Source organism: Giraffa tippelskirchi, chromosome 13 (genome assembly GCF_054371585.1).
Source record: "Giraffa tippelskirchi isolate mGirTip1 chromosome 13, T2T-mGirTip1v1.2.pri, whole genome shotgun sequence".
Taxonomy (NCBI): Eukaryota; Metazoa; Chordata; class Mammalia; order Artiodactyla; family Giraffidae; genus Giraffa; species Giraffa tippelskirchi.
Genome location: NC_137287.1, coordinates 22,948,669 through 22,968,893, shown reverse-complemented (window position 1 = coordinate 22,968,893; position 20,225 = coordinate 22,948,669). Strand labels below are relative to the sequence as shown.

At 38.1% G+C, this 20,225-nt stretch overlaps 1 protein-coding gene across 3 annotated transcripts in view; it reads right to left on the bottom strand.

Annotated features, from left to right (window-relative positions):
- The window catches only part of DNAH3 (dynein axonemal heavy chain 3), a 221,930-nt gene that overhangs the window by 70,951 nt on the left and 130,754 nt on the right, over window positions 1-20,225 (bottom strand). For all 3 annotated transcript variants that reach the window (XR_014072618.1, XM_081554574.1, XM_081554575.1), the window contains exons 40-41: window positions 16,327-16,572; window positions 1,742-1,845 (exon numbers count right to left, since the gene is read on the bottom strand). Coding sequence is in view for 2 of the 3 variants with exons in the window: in XM_081554574.1 (XP_081410700.1) it covers window positions 1,742-1,845; window positions 16,327-16,572 (350 nt within the window). In the remaining variant the exon portion in view is untranslated. The remainder of the gene's footprint in view (window positions 1-1,741; window positions 1,846-16,326; window positions 16,573-20,225) is intronic.

The following is a 20,225-nucleotide window of genomic DNA, read 5'->3' as shown; positions in this document are numbered from 1 at the left end:
AACCATCTGGCTGCTTTTGGTCCCTCCAATGATGGGTAGAGGAAGGGATTTGCTGTTGTTTAGTCACTAAGTTGTGTCCAGTTCTTTTGTGACCCCATGGATTTTAGCCTGCGAGGCTCCTCTGCCCATGGGATTTCCCAGGCCAGAGTACTGGAGTGGGTTACCGTTTCTTTCTTCAGGGGATCTTCCCAACCAAGGGACTGAACCTGCGTCTCCTGCATTGACAGGCAAATTCTTTACCACTGAGCCAGGAGTGTAGCCACAGAAGAAGGGGTAGTAAGATCTAAATCATATGCTGAAGTCTACGTATACGTCTAGACTGGAAGAGGCTAGTGAACATGGAGCCAGTGTGCTGTGTAACTCTAGGGAGCACCACCCACACTATGGTTTACGTAAATGGTGCCCCTAAAGCAAAACTAGACCACAATGTGAGAGGCACCAACAGGGACTGCGCGATGTGGTGGCTATGTGTATACTGTTAGACAAAGCTTGACTTATTTTGATTAATATTTTGATCAATGTAAAAGGAGCTGATAGAACAAAGAAATTGAAGTGGCAAGGAAGACAATTAACAGGTATTGAGCTATGGATTTTTTGCCTGTGTTATTCCCTGCAGTTTTCCCAACAGCCCTCTGAGGCAGCTGTATTATTAGCTCACTTTTTCAGATGAAAAAATTGAGACTGGAGGATGGCCAACTTGGCCAAAGTCACATAGCCAGTAAGTGATACTGAATGCTAAATCAAGTATCAAGACTGGGAATTTAAGGCAAGTTGGATTTCATAGATTTTTATTTTCAGGGGCTAGAACAGTTTTTTGACAAGTGAAAAATCCCCAGCATAACTAAAATATTTTCTGCATTTGACTCATTTGTAGGAATCTAGCAAGATTTCAAACCCCTGGAGCTCAGGTGATGAAGCTCTTTTAAGGAGAATGAAAGTTTAGAACCTCAGTGCTGAGGGGTTCTTTACAGTCTTTTCAGTCTCCAATGTGTGTCCTGAACTCATCACACATTCACTCCTGCCTATGGCACCCTTTTCACAAGTAGCTGTGGTCCTGTCTGGTGTCTGATTTTGTTTTCAGTATTTCCACATTTCCATCCACCATCTACTACTCTACCTAGGGCCTGAAGAAACTACAATCACCCCAAGAAAGATAAATTTTGTCCACTAGATACTCAAGTCGAGGCATGAAAGTGCACATCTGGAAAAAATTTCCACAAGAAAATGAGTAGGAGTTGTAAGTGAATCTTCTGCTAACCAGAAAGTCTATTAATCAGTATCCATTTTTCTGAGAATTCTGATTAAAGAAATCTTTCTCTGGGGATTTTAAAGAAAAGGCAAGGATCTTTTTGGCTGAGATATCTGAGAGGGGGACTGATGACCACCTGGCATTGTTCATACTGACAATAATTAGAATAGCAACAGTATGATCTAGCACAGTGTGAATGCCATAAATTCATGTATAATGTCTTCAATCTTTGCAACCATTCTTTAGGTATTTTTTCTTCTATTGTGTAGTTGAATAAACTGAGGCAGACTGAATAAGAAATCTGGGACTCCCTGATTCTAAAGTCCATGCTTTTGAAGGCTCAATCCAATTCATGTTTGAACATTTTTCTAAAGTAAATTCTTCCACTTTTTCTAAAGTAAGTTCTTTAACTAACCCAGATAATGTTAACGTCTCCGCTTTGCTGACTATCAGGTCATTACTGAGGTTCTATGACCACTAACTCTCTCTTACCTTTGCATTTGCTGAGATATTTTCCTCCTCTTTGGTGATATACTCTGTCCACGTGTACCAATGTCCACTACCTTGCTTGAGGAAATAAAAATCATAGATGCTTCCTGGACCCAAAGAAATAGAACAAGTTATTAGCACATCAGAGGTTTACATTTCATATTTAAGATATTTAACTACCTCAGCCATAGGCTTCTGAAATGTATGACCATCAGTATTGGTAACTGTATAAGCTAGAAAAACATCTTTTAAAGAATAATGACTTCATTATATGTATAAAAATAATAGGTGTTGATTATACAAATAATTATAATATAAATAATATATATATACTATAAACAGGAAGTATTGAAAAGAACAAAAAAGGGAGAAAACAAATGGCTCCAAATCTCACAATCAGAGATTACTTTCAACAGCAATCCTTCCAGTCCTCTCTTGAGGCATACAAACATATTGAAGGTGGAAGTATAGGTAAATGAAAGAAAGAATTTTATTAGGATAGGATCATTTAATATTATATATTATATAGATATATACACAAATATATATGAATTATGTTAACATAATGTAACATAATAAAATAGAATATATATTTTAATATATAATACTATTGAAAAATAAAAACATTAAATCTAATTTTATTTAAACTAGGAGACTAAAGCGAAACTGAAGGACCTTCTGAACTTCAGGTAATCATCATTCACTACAGGAGATACTGGTTCCTAAAAGTGGTTTCTTTTTTTTCAGTTGAGGTATAAATTGACAAAGACTATATTTGTTTCAGGTATGAAACATAATGATTCAATTTTTACATATAGTGAAATGATCACATTATAAAATGATTATAATAAAGCTTGTATATATTAATATATAATGCATATAATATTAAATGATCCAGGGACTTCCCTGGGGATCCAGTGGTTAAGAATTCACCTGCCAGTTCAGGGACACTGGTTCGATTCCTGGTCCAGGAATATTCCACCTAGGACAGAGCAACTAATCCTGTGCACCACAACTACTGAGCCTGAGCTCTAGAGCCCACGAGCCGCAACTACTGAAGCCCGTGCACTGTAGGATCTGTGCTCTGCACCAAGAGAAGCCACTACAATGAGAAGCTTATGCACTGCAGTGAAGAGTAGCCCCTGTTTGCCACAACTAGAGAAAGCTGGCACACGGCAATGAAATACCCAGACAAGATAACAAAGACCCAGGGTGGCCAAAAATAAATAAATAAAAAATAACTGATCCTATACTTATAAAACCCATCATCATACATAGTTAGAATTTTTTTCCTTGTGAGGAAAACTTTTTTAAAACTGAAGCATAGTTGATTCATAAAGTTGTGTTAGTTTCAGAGGAGACTGGGCGTGTTTAGGGTGGTATGGCCGTTGACTAAAGCTGTGTTAGTTTCAAGTGTACAGCGAAGTGATTCAGTTATATACATATATATAAAACCATATACACACATGTATATAAATATATATATAGCATATAAATATATAGTTTTTCAGATTCTTTTTCATTGTATGTTTTTATGAGATATTGAACATAGTTCCCTGTCCTATATAGTAGGTCCTTGTTCTCATCTATTTTTATTTATAGTAGTGTGTGTATATTAATCCCAAGCTCCCAATTTATCCCTCTTTACCCATTTCCCCTTTGGTAACCATAAATTAGTTTTCTATGTCTGTGAGTCTATTTCTTTTTTACACATAAGTTCATTTGTATCATTTTTAAAAATTCCACGTATAAGTGATATATGATATTTGTCTTTCTCTGTCTGAATTCACTTAATATGATAGTCTCTAGGTCCACCCATGTTGCAGTAAATGGCACTTCATTCTTTCCTCTGACTGAGTAGATTTCCATTGTATATACATGTGATATACATATATATATATAAAATCACATTTTATTTATTCATCTGTCGATGAACATTTATTAATAGGTTGCTTCCATGTCTTGGCTGTTTCGTAAATAATGCAGCCATAATTGTTGGGGTACATGTATGTTTTTGAGTTATATTTCTCCAGAAATATGTCCAGGAGTGGGGCTGCTGGGTCATATTGTAACTCTATTTTTAGGGTTTTGAGAAACCTCCATGCTATTCTCTGTAGTGGCTGCCAATTTACATTTACATTCCCATGTAAATGTAATTTACATTCCCATCAACAGTGTAGGAAGGTTAATTTTTCTTTCACATCCTCTCTAGCATGTTATTCGTAGACTTTTTGAGAATGTCATTCTGACTGGTGTGAAGTGATACCTCATTGTAGTTTTGATTTCAATTTCTCTAATTGATATTTAGCATCTTTTTATGTGTCTGTTGACCATCTGTATGTCTTCTTTGGAAATATGTGTAGTTAGGTCTTCTGCCCATTTTTTGGGGGGGTTGTTTTTTTTTTTCTGATATTAAGCTGTATGAGCTGTTTGCATATTTTGGAAATTAATCCCTTATCAGTTGCATTTTTTTTGCAAATACTTTCTCCTAAACTGTAGGTTGTCTTTTTGTTTTGTTTGTGATTTCCTTAGCTGTGCAAAAAGCTTTTAAGTTTAATTAGGTCCCATTTTGTTTAGTTTTGCTTTTGTTTCCTTTATTCTAGGAGATGAATCCAAAAAAGTATTGCTGCGATTCCCATTAAAGAGTGTTCTGCCTGTGTTTTCCTCTAGGAGTTTTATAGTATCCACTCTTACATTTAGGTCTTTAATCAATTTTGAGTTTATTTTTTGTATATGGTGTTAGAGAATGTTACAATTTCATCCTTTTACACATAGTTCTCCAGTTTTTCCAGCACCATTTATTGAAGAGACTGTCTTTTCGTCATAGTATAGTCTTGCCTCCTTTTGTTGTAGATTAATTGACCATAAGTGCATGGGTTTATTTTGGGGCTCTCCATACTGTTTCATTGATCTATATGTCTGTTTTTGTGCCAGTACCATACTGTTTTGGTTACTGCAGTTTAGTGGTATAGTCTGAACTCAGGGAGCATGATGCCTGCAGCTTTGTTCTTCCTTCTCTGGATTGCTTTGGCAATTCTGGGTCTTTTATGGTTCCATATAAAATTTAGGATTATTTGTTCTAGTTCTGTGAAAAATCTCATTGGTAATTTGATAGGGATTGCATAAATCTGTAGATTGCCTTGGGTAGTATTTTAACAATACTGATTTTCCCAATCCAAGAACATGGTACACCTTTCCATCTGTTTGTGTTCTCTTCACTTTTTTTCATTGGTGTCTTATAGCTTTCACAGTATGGGTATTCTGGCTTCTTAGCTAAGTTTATTCCTAGGTATTTCATTCTTTTTCATGCAATGGTAAGTGAGATTGTTTCTTTAAATTCTCTTTCTGATATTTCATTGTTAGTGTATAGAAATGCAACAGAGTTCTGTATGTTAACTTTGTCTCCTGCAACTCTACAAAATTTTTTGATGAGCTCTAGTGGTTTTCTGGTAACGTCTTTAGGATTTGTTTACTTCTTCTTTTCCAATCTGGATTCCTTTTATTTTTCTTTTCTGATTACTGTGACTAGGGCTTCAAAAACTATGTTGAATAAAAGTGGCAAGAGAAGGCATCTTTGTCTTGTTCCTGATCTTAGAGGAAATGTTTTCAGCTTTTCATCATTGAATGTGATGTTAGCTATGGGTCTGTCTCATATTCTTTTATTATGTGAGGCATGTCCCCTGTATGTCCATTTTCTGAAGAGCTTTTAATCACAAGTGGATATTGATTTCTATCAGAGGCATTTTTTTCTGCATCTATTGAGATGATCATCTGCTTTTTATTCTTCAATTTGATGTAGTGTTTCACATTGATTTGTGGAAATTGTTAGATCCTACTTGATTGTGGCGTATAATCCTTTTAATGTATTGTTGGATTCAATTTGCTAGTATTTTGTTGATGAGTGCTCCAAAATAAATCTGAGTCCAAAGTCTGTGGTCTTTCTGATTCCCCAGGCTGAGGTTGGAGACCATGAAAGTCATGTTAAGCCTCCTGCTTATTTGACTTTCTCCTGTACTGTTCAACAGCTCTGGAGTATAAGTGGAAAAAAAAGAGAGGTGGTGTATTGATCCAAGGTTGGGGTTTTGCTAGGTTTGTATGGCAGGAGGAAAAGGGAAGGAGGGAGAGAAGGTGCTGATGAGAGAAAAATGTGGAACAGGTGGGCCTTGGGGGCCGAGCTGGAGGGGTAGGCTGGAGGGACTGGTAATTAAGGAGACAGCAGAAAGGAGGGAACAGAAGCTAGTTGTAGCAGAGCTGGAGAGTTACAGGGCTACAAGGTAGTTTATGAGAAGTCAGGATGACTGAACTTGGATTTGCAGAGGTGGAGCAGCTCAAGGTCAAGCTGGGGTCACAGACCTGGAGAGATGCCTTTGTGCTGCACAGACCTGAGTGTCTGAGGAGTCCAGCAGGGCCTCCCCCATCTGGGGACATTTGTGTGAACCTGATCCCAGAAGCCATGGAGGAAGAGCAGTGCCTTCCACTGGGCAACACTGAGGGAGCTGTTGAGTTTCTGGGGCCTCCTAAGACTCAAACACCAGGCTCTCCAGGTTTGGAGGTCTATGGTCCAGCACCAGGTAGCAGTAGTAAAGTGTAAACTATGGGGCAACATGTGCCCCTTGGTGATCTTGTGACCTTGGGTAAGTCATGGAATCTCTGGGCATTTTCAGGGGCTCCCTCAGTGTGGGCTGGAGATAACCTGCTCTGCATGTTCCTCCTGCTAACTTTCCAAAGTCCCCTTAATATACATTGTGCGAAGCAGGCTACTCACCTACTTTACTGCAGCATCTTCTTTCTGATCTTCAAACATACCACATGCACTCTCACCTCAGGGCTTTGAATCAGCTTTTCTTTCTGCCTGGCAGCTCTTCCCCAGGCTCTCTACCTGGCTTGTTCCTTACCTTTCAGATCTCAGCTCAGACGTCACCTCCTCTGGGAGACTTTCCCTGAACACTTCAGGTAGAGTTCCTCCGGGTCTCCATCAACATGCCAGTGTTTTTCCATCCTTGCACTTAGTATATCTCCAATTATCTTATTCTATGAGCCTAATTATTTATTGTCTGTCTTCCTCAACTAGAATGTGAGCTCTGTGAGAGCAAGGGGATTATATCTTTTTTGTTCACTGTCGTATCCCCAACAACTAGCATAGTACCTAGAACTCAGTAAGTGTTACTCGCTCAGTCATGTCCAACTCGTTGCGACTCCATGAACTGTAGCCTGCCAGGCTCCTCTGTCCGTGGAATTCTACAGGCAAGAATAATGGAGTGGGTAGTCAACTCCTTCTCTAGGGGATCTTCCCAACCCAGGTATTGAACCCAGGTCTCCTGCACTGCAGGCAAATTTTTTACCATCTGAGCTACCAGGGAAGTGCATAGTAGGTGATAAGTAAACAGTACAAAGTAGGTGCTTATTGAACAAATGCCTGACCAGACATGAAGCAAGCACATTGTAGGCCCTCAATATCTATTGTGTAAGGTAAGAACAACTGAATTGCTGCCCTCCAGATCCTCTTGGTGTGGAAGGAAGTAGCTGGGCAGCATCAAGGCCCCTGGTCTCTGGCCTCTGATCAATACACAGTGGTGATTCTGAATCACCTTCTCACTCCACCCGTTCTTCCAAATACAATCACAATACTCATACAAAATCACTCCCTACTCCCCTCACAAAAGTAACACAAAATTCCTATGGTCCTTTTTCCCAATGAAGCACCACCTCTGTAATTGCTGGAAGTCTTTTTCTTTTTTGCACTTCAAGATGAGGAGTGGGAATAAGAAGAGTGTCAGGGAAGGACCTGGCTTCCTGAAAGTCCTTTGGGCAGCAAGGAGATCAAACCAATCAATCTTAAGGGAAAGCAACCGTGAATACTTGTTGGAAGGACTGATACTGAAGCTGAAGCTCCAGTATTTTGGTCACCTGATGCAAACAGCTGACTCATTGGGAAAGTCCCTGATGCTGGGAAAGATTGGGGGCAGGAGAAGAGGGCGTGAGAGGACGAGATGACTAGATGGCATCACCAGTGCAATGGACATGAACTTGGGAAAACTTCGGGTGATGGTGAGGGACAGGGAGGCTTGGTGTGCTGCACTCCATGAGGTCGTAAACAGTTGGACACAACTAGGCGACTGAACAACAACAACATATTATATTTTATTTATTCACTCATCAGTTGATGGACATTTGGATTGTCTTCACTTTTTAGCCACTATGAATTATGCTGTTATCAACATTTGTGTATAAAGTATTTGTGTGGACATATATTTTTGTTTCTCTTGGGCATATATCTGTGAGTGAAATGGCTTGCTCATGTGGTAAGTCTATTTTTAACTTTGTCTGTTTGTTTGTTTAACTTTTGAGGAATTCCAAATGCTGTTTTCCAAGGCTGCTGTACTATTTTACTTTTCCATGATAATATGTGAGGGTTTCAATTTTCCCACATTCTCACACTTGTTCTTCATTTTTTTTATTACCCTCATTGTAGTTGTGAAGTGGTATCTTGTGGTTTTGATTTGCATTTTCCTGATGGCTAATAATGATAATAATGTTGAGTTATTGTCATGTGCTTATATGGCCCTTTATATATCTTCTTTGGAGAAATGTTTATTCAGTTACTTTGCCTATTTTAAAATTGTATTATATCTTTGTATTATTGAATAATAATACTTCTTTGTACTTTCTAGATACAAGTTTTTTATCAGATATTTGATTTGCAAAATATTTCACCCTTTCTGTAGGTTGTGTCTTCACTTTCTTCATGTTGTCCTTTGAAGCACAAAAGTTTTCAATTTTGATGAAGTTCAGCTTAATTATTTTTTCTTTAGTTGCTTGTATTTTTGTTGTCCTAAGATATTGCTGCCTAGTCCAAGATCATGACCATTTATTTGCACCTTTGTTTTCTTCTAAGCTTTTATAGTTTTAACTCTTGAATTTAGATCTTTCATCTGAGTTAATTTTTGACTATAGTTTAGAGGCCAAATTCATTATTTTATATGAATATATTCATTTAATCCATCACCATGTGCTGAAGGGATCACTCTTTTCTTATAAAATTATCTTTATATCTTTGTCAAAAATCAAATCACTATAAATATGAGGAGTTTATTTCTGGACTCTCAATTCTATATATATATTAATATACCCCTTTGCCAGTAGCATGCTGTTCATCTATAAATTTTAAAATTAAATTTATATTAATTTAAAAAATTAAATTTATATATTACATAATATATTATATGATCAATTATACATTTATAAGCTCTTGTAATACAAATATTTTATATTTCTTATGTCATGTTTTTCTTTTTTTAAAAATATATTTATTTTTATTTATTTATTTGGCTGTGCCGAGTCTTAGTTGTGGCATATGGGATCTCATTCCCTGACCAGGGATCAAACCTTGGCCCCCTGCATTGGGAGAGTGGAGTCTTTGCCACTAGACCACCAGGGAAGCCCCAGTTATGTTTTTCTTTTAGACTCTCATTCTCTGTCTTTCTGTCTTCCTCTTTCTGATACTCCTGCTCTGCTATAATCAGGTAAATTCTTCTTGACATTTTCCCCAACATTATTTGGAGTGAGTTTATTTCCCCCCAATTTTGGTCACAGTTCAGGGACTGGTGTGTGGATTTCTTTTCTGTAGCCTGAGGGTACAGGGGCTCAGTAAAGGAAATACTCAGTTGCTTTTGTCAGGAAACCTGGGCTTTGCAGTCTCTTTCTAAAATTTGGCCAATTTTCCTGAACCATGGGTGCATCCCACTTTCACCCCAGCTAGAAACATGCTTCACTCCGGAAAAATTCAGCTCACATCCCCCACCCAGCATGGAGCTGCAAACCTTGGTAGTTTCCTCCCACTCCTGATAAGATCTTACCAAATTATGGAAGTTTCATGCTCAAAGGTTTCTCCTAGGCATTTTTTGCAGCTGCTCAGTCACCACTGCAGTCTGCTTTTTTCTACACTGGTGATTACCAGTGAGAACTCTCAGAATTTTGTCAACTAACTTCCTTTCCACCCAGTATCTCTTTCAGGACAGTTGGGTTGTGGGTTGAGCGATACAACATGAATGATCTTTTGTTTCTCTCCCTGTCCACTACGTGTCAATGTTCAAAGGATCAGTCTGTAACTTTTATGTTTGATGTTATTGCTGGGAAATGTTTAGGCTTAAACTTATAATTAAAAAACCAAATTTTTAGGCTTAATACATCGTATTATGTATTAAAGGAGAGCTTATCCTATGTTACTGTGCAGCTCTACCTAGAAGTCAATCTGGTATATTTTTAGAAAGCAATCTGGCACTATGCTTACAAAAATGTTCTCTAGCTCAAGTCAGAAATCCCATTCTGGGAATTTATCATAAGGAAATAATTCACAACAAAAACAATCTCTATACATGAATATACAGCACCATTTGTGATAACAAAAAGTGAAAATAATTTACATACCCCACATTAGAATACCAGTCAAAATTATGTCTTCTAAGATAAATGGACTATTTTGCAGCCATTAAAATGGTTACACTATTTACAAAACAAAGAGACACACAGACACAGAAAACAAACTTATGGTTACCAAAGGGAAGTGGGGAGGGGGATAAATTAGGAATTTAGGATGAACAGGTATCTCTATATCTAAAACAGATAAACAATAAGAACACACTGTTTAGCATGTCAAACTATATTCAGTATCTTATAATAACCTATAATGGTCTTTCCTGGTGGCTCAGCAGTAAAGAATCTGCCTGCAATGCAGGAGAATCAGGTTCAATCCCTGGGTTGGGAAGACTCCCTGGAGAAGAAAATGGCAGCCTATACAGTATTCCTGCCTGGAAAATGCCATGGACAGTGGAGCCTGGAGGGCTACAGTCCATGGGTTCTCAAGGAGTTGGACATGACTTAGTGACTTAACAATAAAAACAACAATCTAAAACAGAAAATGTGAAAAAAGCTGAATCACTTTGCTGTACCTGAAGCATTGTAAATCAACTATACTTCAATTTAAAAATAAAGAACTAGGGGCAATGAAGTAGATACACTTCAAGAGAGATGAATTGACTGTAAAAAGAGAATTCACATTATCTTAAACAAAAAGGAAAATAATGTGATATATCCAATTAATACTTAAGTAAAATAGAAAATTAAAAAATGAAGTTTTGAAATAAATTATCTATTAAATACTTAAAAATGAGACAAGGGCTCAGGGCCGGGGCAATGGGATGACCCAGAGGGATGGGATGGGGAGGGAGGTGGGTGGGGGGTCCAGGAAGGGGAACACATGTAAACCCATGGCTGATTCATGTCAATGTATGGCAAAAACTATTACAATATTGTAAAGTAATTAGCCCCCAACTAAAATAAATAAATTTATAAAAAAAAATACTTAAAAATGATAGTTAAAACATCTAAGTAACATCAAAAAATGCTTTCAAGAAATAATGACAGATAAAATAGAAGAATAAAAAATAGAATATATAGCCTTATGGCAACTATGTAAAGAGATGAAAGCAGATGGACAAGAGAGAGAAAGGTTTTTTTGAAACTGAAATATTTAACAATAGTATAGTATGAACAAAAATGTTTTTTGATCATTCTTATTTAATAGAATTGAATTGTTTTTACAATAAGAAAGGAGACACAAAAAGCATGATTCAGAAAAGCATTTGTCCCCTTCTCTTGCTGATATTATTAGCTGGAGCTAATTTGTGGCTTGAAACAAACATTTGGAACATTTTGGCCAAAGGGAAAAGGTCCAACTGAATAAAAGTGGATTCATGGCTGTGTGACCTTGGCCAAGGTTACCATTTGAATATCTGCAAAATGGGCCTGATTTTATATCAAGCTTAGAAAAATCCCCGTGGAAGGTGAATGAGAAATATGTGTCAGACATTTAGCATAGCTGTGGGTACACAGAGAGGCACTTGGGGTCTGCTTGGTTCTCATCAGGGCTTTTGTTTGCTCTGCACTGTGATTTAAACTCAAACTCTGATGCAAGTGCAGGGGCAGAATGAGAGAATAGTAGTAGAAATTGAGGAAGACAAATTAATGCTATCACCTTTTACCACCCCATGCCCCACCTCTGTTTTCTTGTCCTTCACTTGGGAGAATAAGATAAACTTTAACAGAGAAGTAAGTGGGTTTTCAAAGGACACACAATGAATGCGTAAATAAAGAGAAATTTAGCACTTTCTGGACAAATAAAGATAAATGTCAGTTGATGATAACACAACCTTGAGAGAATTCCCCAAAGGAATGCCGGCTTTCCTTAGTGTGTACTCCCTAACAGAGTTCCTTCAGCACTCATTTGAGGGATCCATGTACCCCAAAGGCTCCTAGATCATGAAAAGCCTGGAAAACAACATCTCGTGAGGTCAGAGAAGGCCTCCCTGGAGCTCTCACCATGAGAATTTTAAACCCTGTGAAAAGGTTAGAAAGGTATTTTAAGCTTTGTTAAGATGGTAATAAGTATAACCAAAACCAGATCAAGAAGCCATATATAACACCATCCCATAAATTTTAAACGTCCAGAAATGGCAAAGCTATCGAGAGCAGATGAACAGCTGCCTGGGACCGAGAATGGGAACAAAGATTCCTTGGAAATGGGAATGAAGGATCTTATTGTGGCGATGAATGTTTTAAATTTGTTCTAATGTTCCAGTGTTCTAAATTGGATTAAACAGTTGCACAACTAGGCAAATTTACTAAAACCACTAATTGCTTACTTAAATGAGTGAATCTTATGATATGTAGATTATACCTCAATAGCTGTTATATAAAAAAGAATTTACACTTGGCACTTAAAACACATTTTTGGATTCCAATGGGTTCTGGCTAGGAGATTGGCAATTTCCTACTAAAATACTTAGGAAGGCACAAGAGAAAGGAGTGGAATAAAGTCAATGAAAACAAGACTAAAAGAAGCTAGGGGACTTCCTTGGTGGTCCAATGGTTAAGACTTTGCATCCTAATGCAGGGGGCCCAAGTTTGATCCCTGGTCAGGGAACTAGATCCCACATGCTGCAAATAGGAGTTCACGTGCCACAAGACCCAGTGTACTGCAACTAAGACCCAGCACAGACAAATAAATATTAAAAAAAACACAAAGACTAAAAGAAGTTAGGTAGAATTTCCTCTAACTAGATACTAAATGAGCTGGACTGAGAAATTTTACCTCAAGAGACTGCATGACGAACTGCAACAGGCCCACTGGTATACTTTTAATTTCCCGCCTCCTTGCAACTCCCGATATACTAAGTGACATCCCACATAGAAAATTAGGCAGCTGTTCCTCTGTCCTGCCACGTACTACTCTGGGAGAATTGTCGTATTTTTTTTGTCACCCTTGCCTTGCCAGGCCATCTTTCTACAGCTGATAGGGGTAGCAGGGTCCCAGATTGCAATGAGGAAAAAGGAAGATAGTTGCGGCGCTTTAAATTCAGTGAGATAGGTCTTCCAAAGTGAAAAACCACAATCACTCTTCTGTTGAGAAATGTCTTCTTTTAGAATGTTCACATGAAATAAATAAAAAGGCTGCCTCCAACAGATGGCATTAGTTGATCATACATGGTCTCTGGATCTTGGCCATCCCATTGTTTCTGACTCTAAAGGAGAGTTTACAGCATCTGGGTTTGTTTTTAAGGGGGGTTATAAATACCATTTACCCTGATCATATCCAAAAGTAGCAAGAGTTTTGAAAACGAGCAGGAAGAGAAATGCATGATTACCATGGAGACAAGAGTAAAGCTTAACTTTCCATGGATATGTTCACATTGATCACTTGTAAGGTGTCATTTTGCTCTTACAAACAGCTTTTTCAGAACCAAACCTACTTTCAAGTAGAGTAGTTGTTGTAAGAAAAGATATATGAAGAAAGCAGTTTGCATTACATTATGGAAATTATAGTTTTTGTTGTACTGCATTGGTTGAACAGGACATGGAGGAAGGAGATGAATCACAGTAGACAGGAGATGTTGTTGGGCAAAGTTACCTAGAAAACTTGGAAGCTGTGCACATAATTAGCTGTCTAGCAGCAGAAGGGAAGGAAAGGTGTTGTCACAAAGTGGACCAAGAATGGGGTCAAGGGTACTTGATGTACCAATTTGCTGGCACAGAGCTTGAACAGACTGATCTTGAATGATGGGGAAGCAGAAAACAACATATGGAACCTGTGAAAAAAATACTGCTACATAAAGGAATATAATATGGAGATTATACTTGAAAGTATACCTCTGAACCTTCTTTAATGCAGGACTCATAATCAAATTTGAGCAAAGTGTTTGGTATCCTACATAGGGTACAAAAAGACAATTTTTCCATGAAATAAGAACAGAAAGTCATAAAGAGAAAATAGACTTAGATGAAAAGGCAAAATGAGATAAAAAAGGGGGGTAGATGAGTGAGCTAATAGAGATGATGATAAGGAGGAAGCAATAAAAGTTACCAACATTGATTTAACACTTTATGTGCATCATACTTAATTATAAATGTCTTATATATGTTAACACATTTAATTCTTATAAGAGCACCATGAATGCCTAGTGCTATTGTTGTCCTCATTTCATAACTGAGGAAATTGAGAGATGTTAAGGAACTTTCTCAAGGGCACCCAACCAGTAAATACTAGAGCCAGGATTCAACCTCTGAAAAGTTTCAAAAATAAAGAAATATTGAAAACACTGCATAATGAACATTTGTATAGGTCATAGATTTTACCATTAATTTTTCACTTGTTCTATAATATTTCTGTTCATCTCTCTACCCATCAAGGCATCTTAATTTTTGACACATTTCAAAAAAAATATATGCACTTCTTCATAAATACTTCAGCATGTGTATCATTAACTGTTCAATATTTATGTTTATTCTTTTGCTACAAAATTTGCATACAATCAAAATGCACAAGTCTTGTGTTCATTCACTGAATTTTGACAAATACTTCTATTTGTGTAACCAAATCTCATTACCACCCCAGGGAGTTCCTTCATGGCTCTATCATAACTTTTTTATAATTAAAGAAAAAAGTAGAACTATTTGGAATGTATATACAGTATGATCCTCCTTTTGCTATAGAAATATAGAAAAACTGGAAGAAAAATATTAAAAAATGATTATTTCTGGATAATGAGATTATCGTTGATATTAATTTTCTTCTATTTCTTTCTCCGTATTTCTATAATTGTTGTATTATTTGGGTGGTAAGGAAAAGCTACTTAAAAGAAAACAAATATCTTTCAGTCTTTTTATAAATGCTTAACTTATATGCAGAGTACATCATGAGAAACACTGGGCTGGATGAAGCACAAGCTGGAATCAAGATTTCCAGGAGAAATATCAATAACCTCAGATATGCAGATGACACCCCCCTTATGGCAGAAAGTGAAGAAGAACTAAAGAGCCTCTTGATGAAAGTGAAGCAAGGAGAGTGAAAAAGTTGGCTTAAAGCTCAACATTCAGAACACTAAGATCATGGCATCCAGTCCCATCACTTCATGGGAAATAGATGGGGAAACAGTGGAAACAGTGGCTGACTTTATTTTTCTGGGCTCCAAAATCACTGCAGATGGTGATTGCAGCCATGAAATTAAAAGACGCTTACTCCTTGGAAGGAAAGTTATGACCAACCTAGACAGCATATTAAAAAGCAGAGATACTACTTTGCCAACAAAGGTCTGTCTAGTCAAGGCTATGGTTTTTCCAGTGGTCATGTATGGATGTGAGAGTTGGACTATAAAAAAAGCTGAGCACCAAAGAATTGATGCTTTTGAACTGTGGTGTTGGAGAAGACTCTTGAGAGTCTCTTGGACTGCAAGGGACTGCAGTCCATCCTAAAGGAGATCAGTCCTGGGTATTCATTGGAAGGACTGATGTTGAAGCTGAAACTCCAATACTTTGGCTACCTCATGCGAAGATCTGACTCATCTGAAAAGACCCCGATGCTGGGAAAGATTGAAGGTGGGAGGAGGAGGGGACGACAGAGGATGAGATAGCTGGATGGCGTCACTGACTCAATGGACATGGGTTTGGGTAAACTCCAGGAGTTGGTGATGGACAGGGAGGCCTGGCGTGCTGTGATTCATGGGGTCACAAGGAGTTGAACACGACTGAGCAACTGAACTGAACACATAGAACATTAATACATGATTAAAGCGATCATTTTGAAGATACTGTATGTAGCAAAACTATAAACATTTCAATATTAGATTATAATGAAAAATGTTAAAGGAAATGTTAAAACCATAATCACCATGATATGACATGTGTAAATACAGGGAACAGGACTAGAAGGGAGCAAGAAAAAAACAGAAGTGGTTGTATTTTCATGTTATTCCCTGGGGCCTATTATACTGCTGAGATTACAGATAATTTTAAAAAGTCATATTGACTTTTTCTAAGTTAACAATTAGTAGTTAAATTAACTCATAAGACCTGACTTCAGGGTCACCCATCTGTACATACATGGGCCAGCTCTGAAGAAGTGTACCTCCTCAGGCAACCTACAAAATCTTTCCTGGCTTTTGTAAAAGCCTTACATGGATCTCACATTTTGACTGGGTTTGGAACATATGCTCCAAACCACTATAGGGAGACAAAACAAACAGGTACCAAGTTACCTCTTTCTGGAAAGATGTTGTTTTTGGTGAGTTTGACGCTTTTGGGTCTTGGGTTGTTATTATCCATACCCATGATTAGGTTGCGGAAAAACAGATCAAATTTCTTTCTGCTGTCTGCGTTGATGGTGCCGGCCACCGTCCATACCAAGGCAAAAAGGAACAGACCTTGTAGCCAGAGGAAGATCTGTTGGCTTGTCAGGCCTTCAAATAATTCGCTTTCCTCCTCTTTTATTTCCCTGATTTCATCTAAAAGCAAGAATAAGAATATCAGAAAAAAGTGCAGAGTGCAATAGATATGAATTGGGTAGTTCTGTCCTTGAAGGGCCTGGGGAGGGGACTGATATTGAATGAGTGGCCCGATCCTTTTTCTACATATATTAAAATAAATTTTTTATTGTAGTAAGATATGCATAACATACAGATTACTATCTTAACCATTTTAAAGTTCAGTGGTATTAAATTCATCCGTGTTTTTCTGCAACCATCACCGCTATTCACATCTGGGACTATTTTCATCCTGTAAAACTGAAACTCTATACTCATTAAACATTAATTCATTACCTTCTTCCCCACAGCTTGACAAATAGCATTCTACTTTCTATCTTTATGAATCTGGATATGTCTTAGAGGTGAAATAATATAGTCTTTTTCTGACTGGCTTATTTCTCTTAGCATAGTGTTCTCAATTGTATTGCAGCATGTATAAGAATATGTATCAGAATTTTTATTTTGACTGTGCCACGTGGCTTGAAGGATCTCAGTTTCCTGACCAGGAATTGAACCCTGGCAGGGCAGTGAAAGCACTGAATCCTAACCACTAGACCACCAGGGAACTCCCCATAATTTCCTTCATTTTTAAAGTGAATAATATTTCACTGTATGTATATTTTACATTTTATTTATCCATTCATTGATTGGTGGACACTTGGGTTGCTTTCACCTTTGGTTACTATGAATAATGCTGCTACGAACACAAGTTCTATGTTCAAAAATAATATTGCTATACATCCGCTGAATCATCGAAAAAGCAAGAGAGTTCCAGAAAAACATCTATTTCTGCTTTATTGACTATGCCAAAGCCTTTGACTGTGTGGATCACAATAAACTGTGGAAAATTCTGAAAGAGATGGGAATACCAGACCACCTGACTTGCCTCTTGAGAAACCTATATGCAGATCAGGAAGCAACAGTTAGAACTGGACATGGAACAACAGACTGGTTCCAAATAGGAAAAGGAGTATGTCAAGGCTGTATATTGTCACCCTGCTTATTTAACTTATATGCAGAGTACATCATGAGAAACGCTGGTCTGGAAGAAACACAAGCTGGAATCAAGATTGCCGGGAGAAATATCAATAACCTCAGATATGCGGATGACACCACCCTTATGGCAGAAAGTGAAGAAGAATTAAAGAGCCTCTTGATGAAGGTGAAAGAGGAGAGTGAAAAAGTTGGCTTAAAGCTCAACGTTCAGAAAACTAAGATCATGGCATCTGGTCCCATCACTTCATGGGAAATAGATGGGGAAACAGTGGAAACAGTGTCAGACTTTATTTTTTTAGGCTCCAAAATCACTGCTGATGGTGATTGCAGCCATGAAATTAAAAGACGATTACTCCCTGGAAGGAAGGTTATGGCCAACCTAGATAGCATATTTAAAAGCAGAGACATTACTTTGCCAACAAAAGTCCGTCTAGTCAAGGCTATGGTTTTTCCAATGGTCATGTATGGATGTGAGAGTTGGACGGTGAAGAAAGCTGAGTGCTGCAGAATTGATGCTTTTGAACTGTGGTGTTGGAGAAGACTCTTGAGAGTCCCCTGTACTGCAAGGAGATCCAATCAATCCATCCTAAAGGAGATCAGTCCTGGGTGTTCATTGGAAGGACTGATGTTGAAGCTGAAACGCCAATACTTTGGCCACCTCATGCGAAGAGTTGACTCATTGGAAAAGACCCTAGTGCTGGGAAAGATTGGGGGCAGGAGGAGAAGGGGACGACAGAGGATGAGATGGTTGGATGGCATCACTGCCTCGATGGACATGGGTTTGGGTAGACTCTGGGAGTTGGTGATGGACAGAGAGGCCTGGCGTGCTTTGATTCATGGGGTCGCAAAGAGTCGGACACGACTGAGTGACTGAACTGAACTGAACTGAACTGAGTGGATTAGTGGAGATTAGTGAATTAGTGGAGATTAGTGGAAATTAGTGGAGATTGGTGGGATTTAGTGGAGAAGGCAATGGCACCCCACTCCAGTACTCTTGCCTAGAAAATCCCATGGAAGGAGGAGCCTGGTAGGCTGCAGTCCATGGGGTTGCTAAGAGTCAGATCCGACTGAGCAACTTCACTTTCACTTTTCCCTTTCATGCACTGGAGAAGGAAATGGCAACCCACTCCAGTATTCTTGCCTGAAGAATCCCAGGGACGGTGGAGCCTGGTGGGCTGCCGTCTATGGGGTCGCACAGAGTCGGATATGACTGAAGCGACTTAGCAGCAGCAGCAGCAGCAGTAGCAGTGGGATTTAGTGTTACCTCAGATGGTAAAGCCTCTGCCTGCAATGCGGGAGACCTGGGTTCGATCCCTGGGTCGGGAAGATTCCCTGGAGAAGGAAATGGCAATCCACTCCAGTACTCTTGCCTGGAAAATTCATGGATGGAGGAGCCTGGTAGGCTATAGTCCATGGGATCGCAGAGTCGGACATGACTGAGCAACTTCATTGGTGATCAGCTTACTGGTACTCCAGATGAGCCTTACTCACCATGCACCAAAATCACTTTTCAATATAGGTTGCTGAATTTGGAATAAAAATTAAAAGACAAATGCAAGGCAATTTCTGTGTAGAACCCTGTAGCGGAAATTAGTGGGATTAGGGGAGAAAAGGGAAACTTTGTAAACTGTTAGTGGGTATGTTTATTGGTGCAGCCACTGTGGGAAATAGTATGGAGGTTCCTCAAAAAACTAAAAATAGAACTACCATATGATCCAGGGTTTACTCCTGGGTATATATCTGAGAAAAATGAAACATTAATTCAAAATGATACATGTTCTCAATGTTCACAGCAGCACTACTTACAATAGCCAAGATATGGAAGCAACCTAAGTGTTTATCCACAGATGAATTGCTAAATAAGACTATATATACATATACATATATACATACACACACACACACACACAATGGAATACTACTCGGTCATAAAAATGAATGAAATTTTGCCATTTACAACAACATGGATGGACTTGGAGGTTATTATTCTTAGTAGAATAAGTCAGACAAACAGACAAATACTTTATGTTATCACTTATCTAAAACTACAACAAACTATTGAAAAGATATGGACTTACAGATACAGAAAACAAACTAGTGGTTGCCAGTGGGAAGAGGGGCAGGGGAGGGGCACCACAGTAGCTGGTGATTAAGAGGTTTGGACTACTACGTATAAAACAGATAAATTACAATGATATACTGTACAACACAGGAAATACAGCCAATGTTTTAGAACAACTTTAAATGAAATATAATCCTTAAAAATTGTGAATCATTAAGCTGTACACCTGAAACATATAATAATGCAAATCAACTATACTTCATTTTTTTTAAAAAACCACAATCTTAGTCTAATTATGACAAAACTAGGCAAACTGGCAAGATCGCTGGGAGAAATATCAATAACCTTAGATATGTGGATGATACCACCCTTATGGCAGAAAGCAAAGAGGAACTCAAGAGCCTCTTGATGAAGGTGAAAGAGGAAAGTGAAAACGTTTGCTTAAAACTCAACATTCAAAAAACTAAGATCATGGCATCTGATCCCATCACTTCATGACAAATAGATGGGGAAACAATGGAAACAGTGACAGACTTTATTTTCTTGGGCTCCAAAATCACTGCAGATGATGACT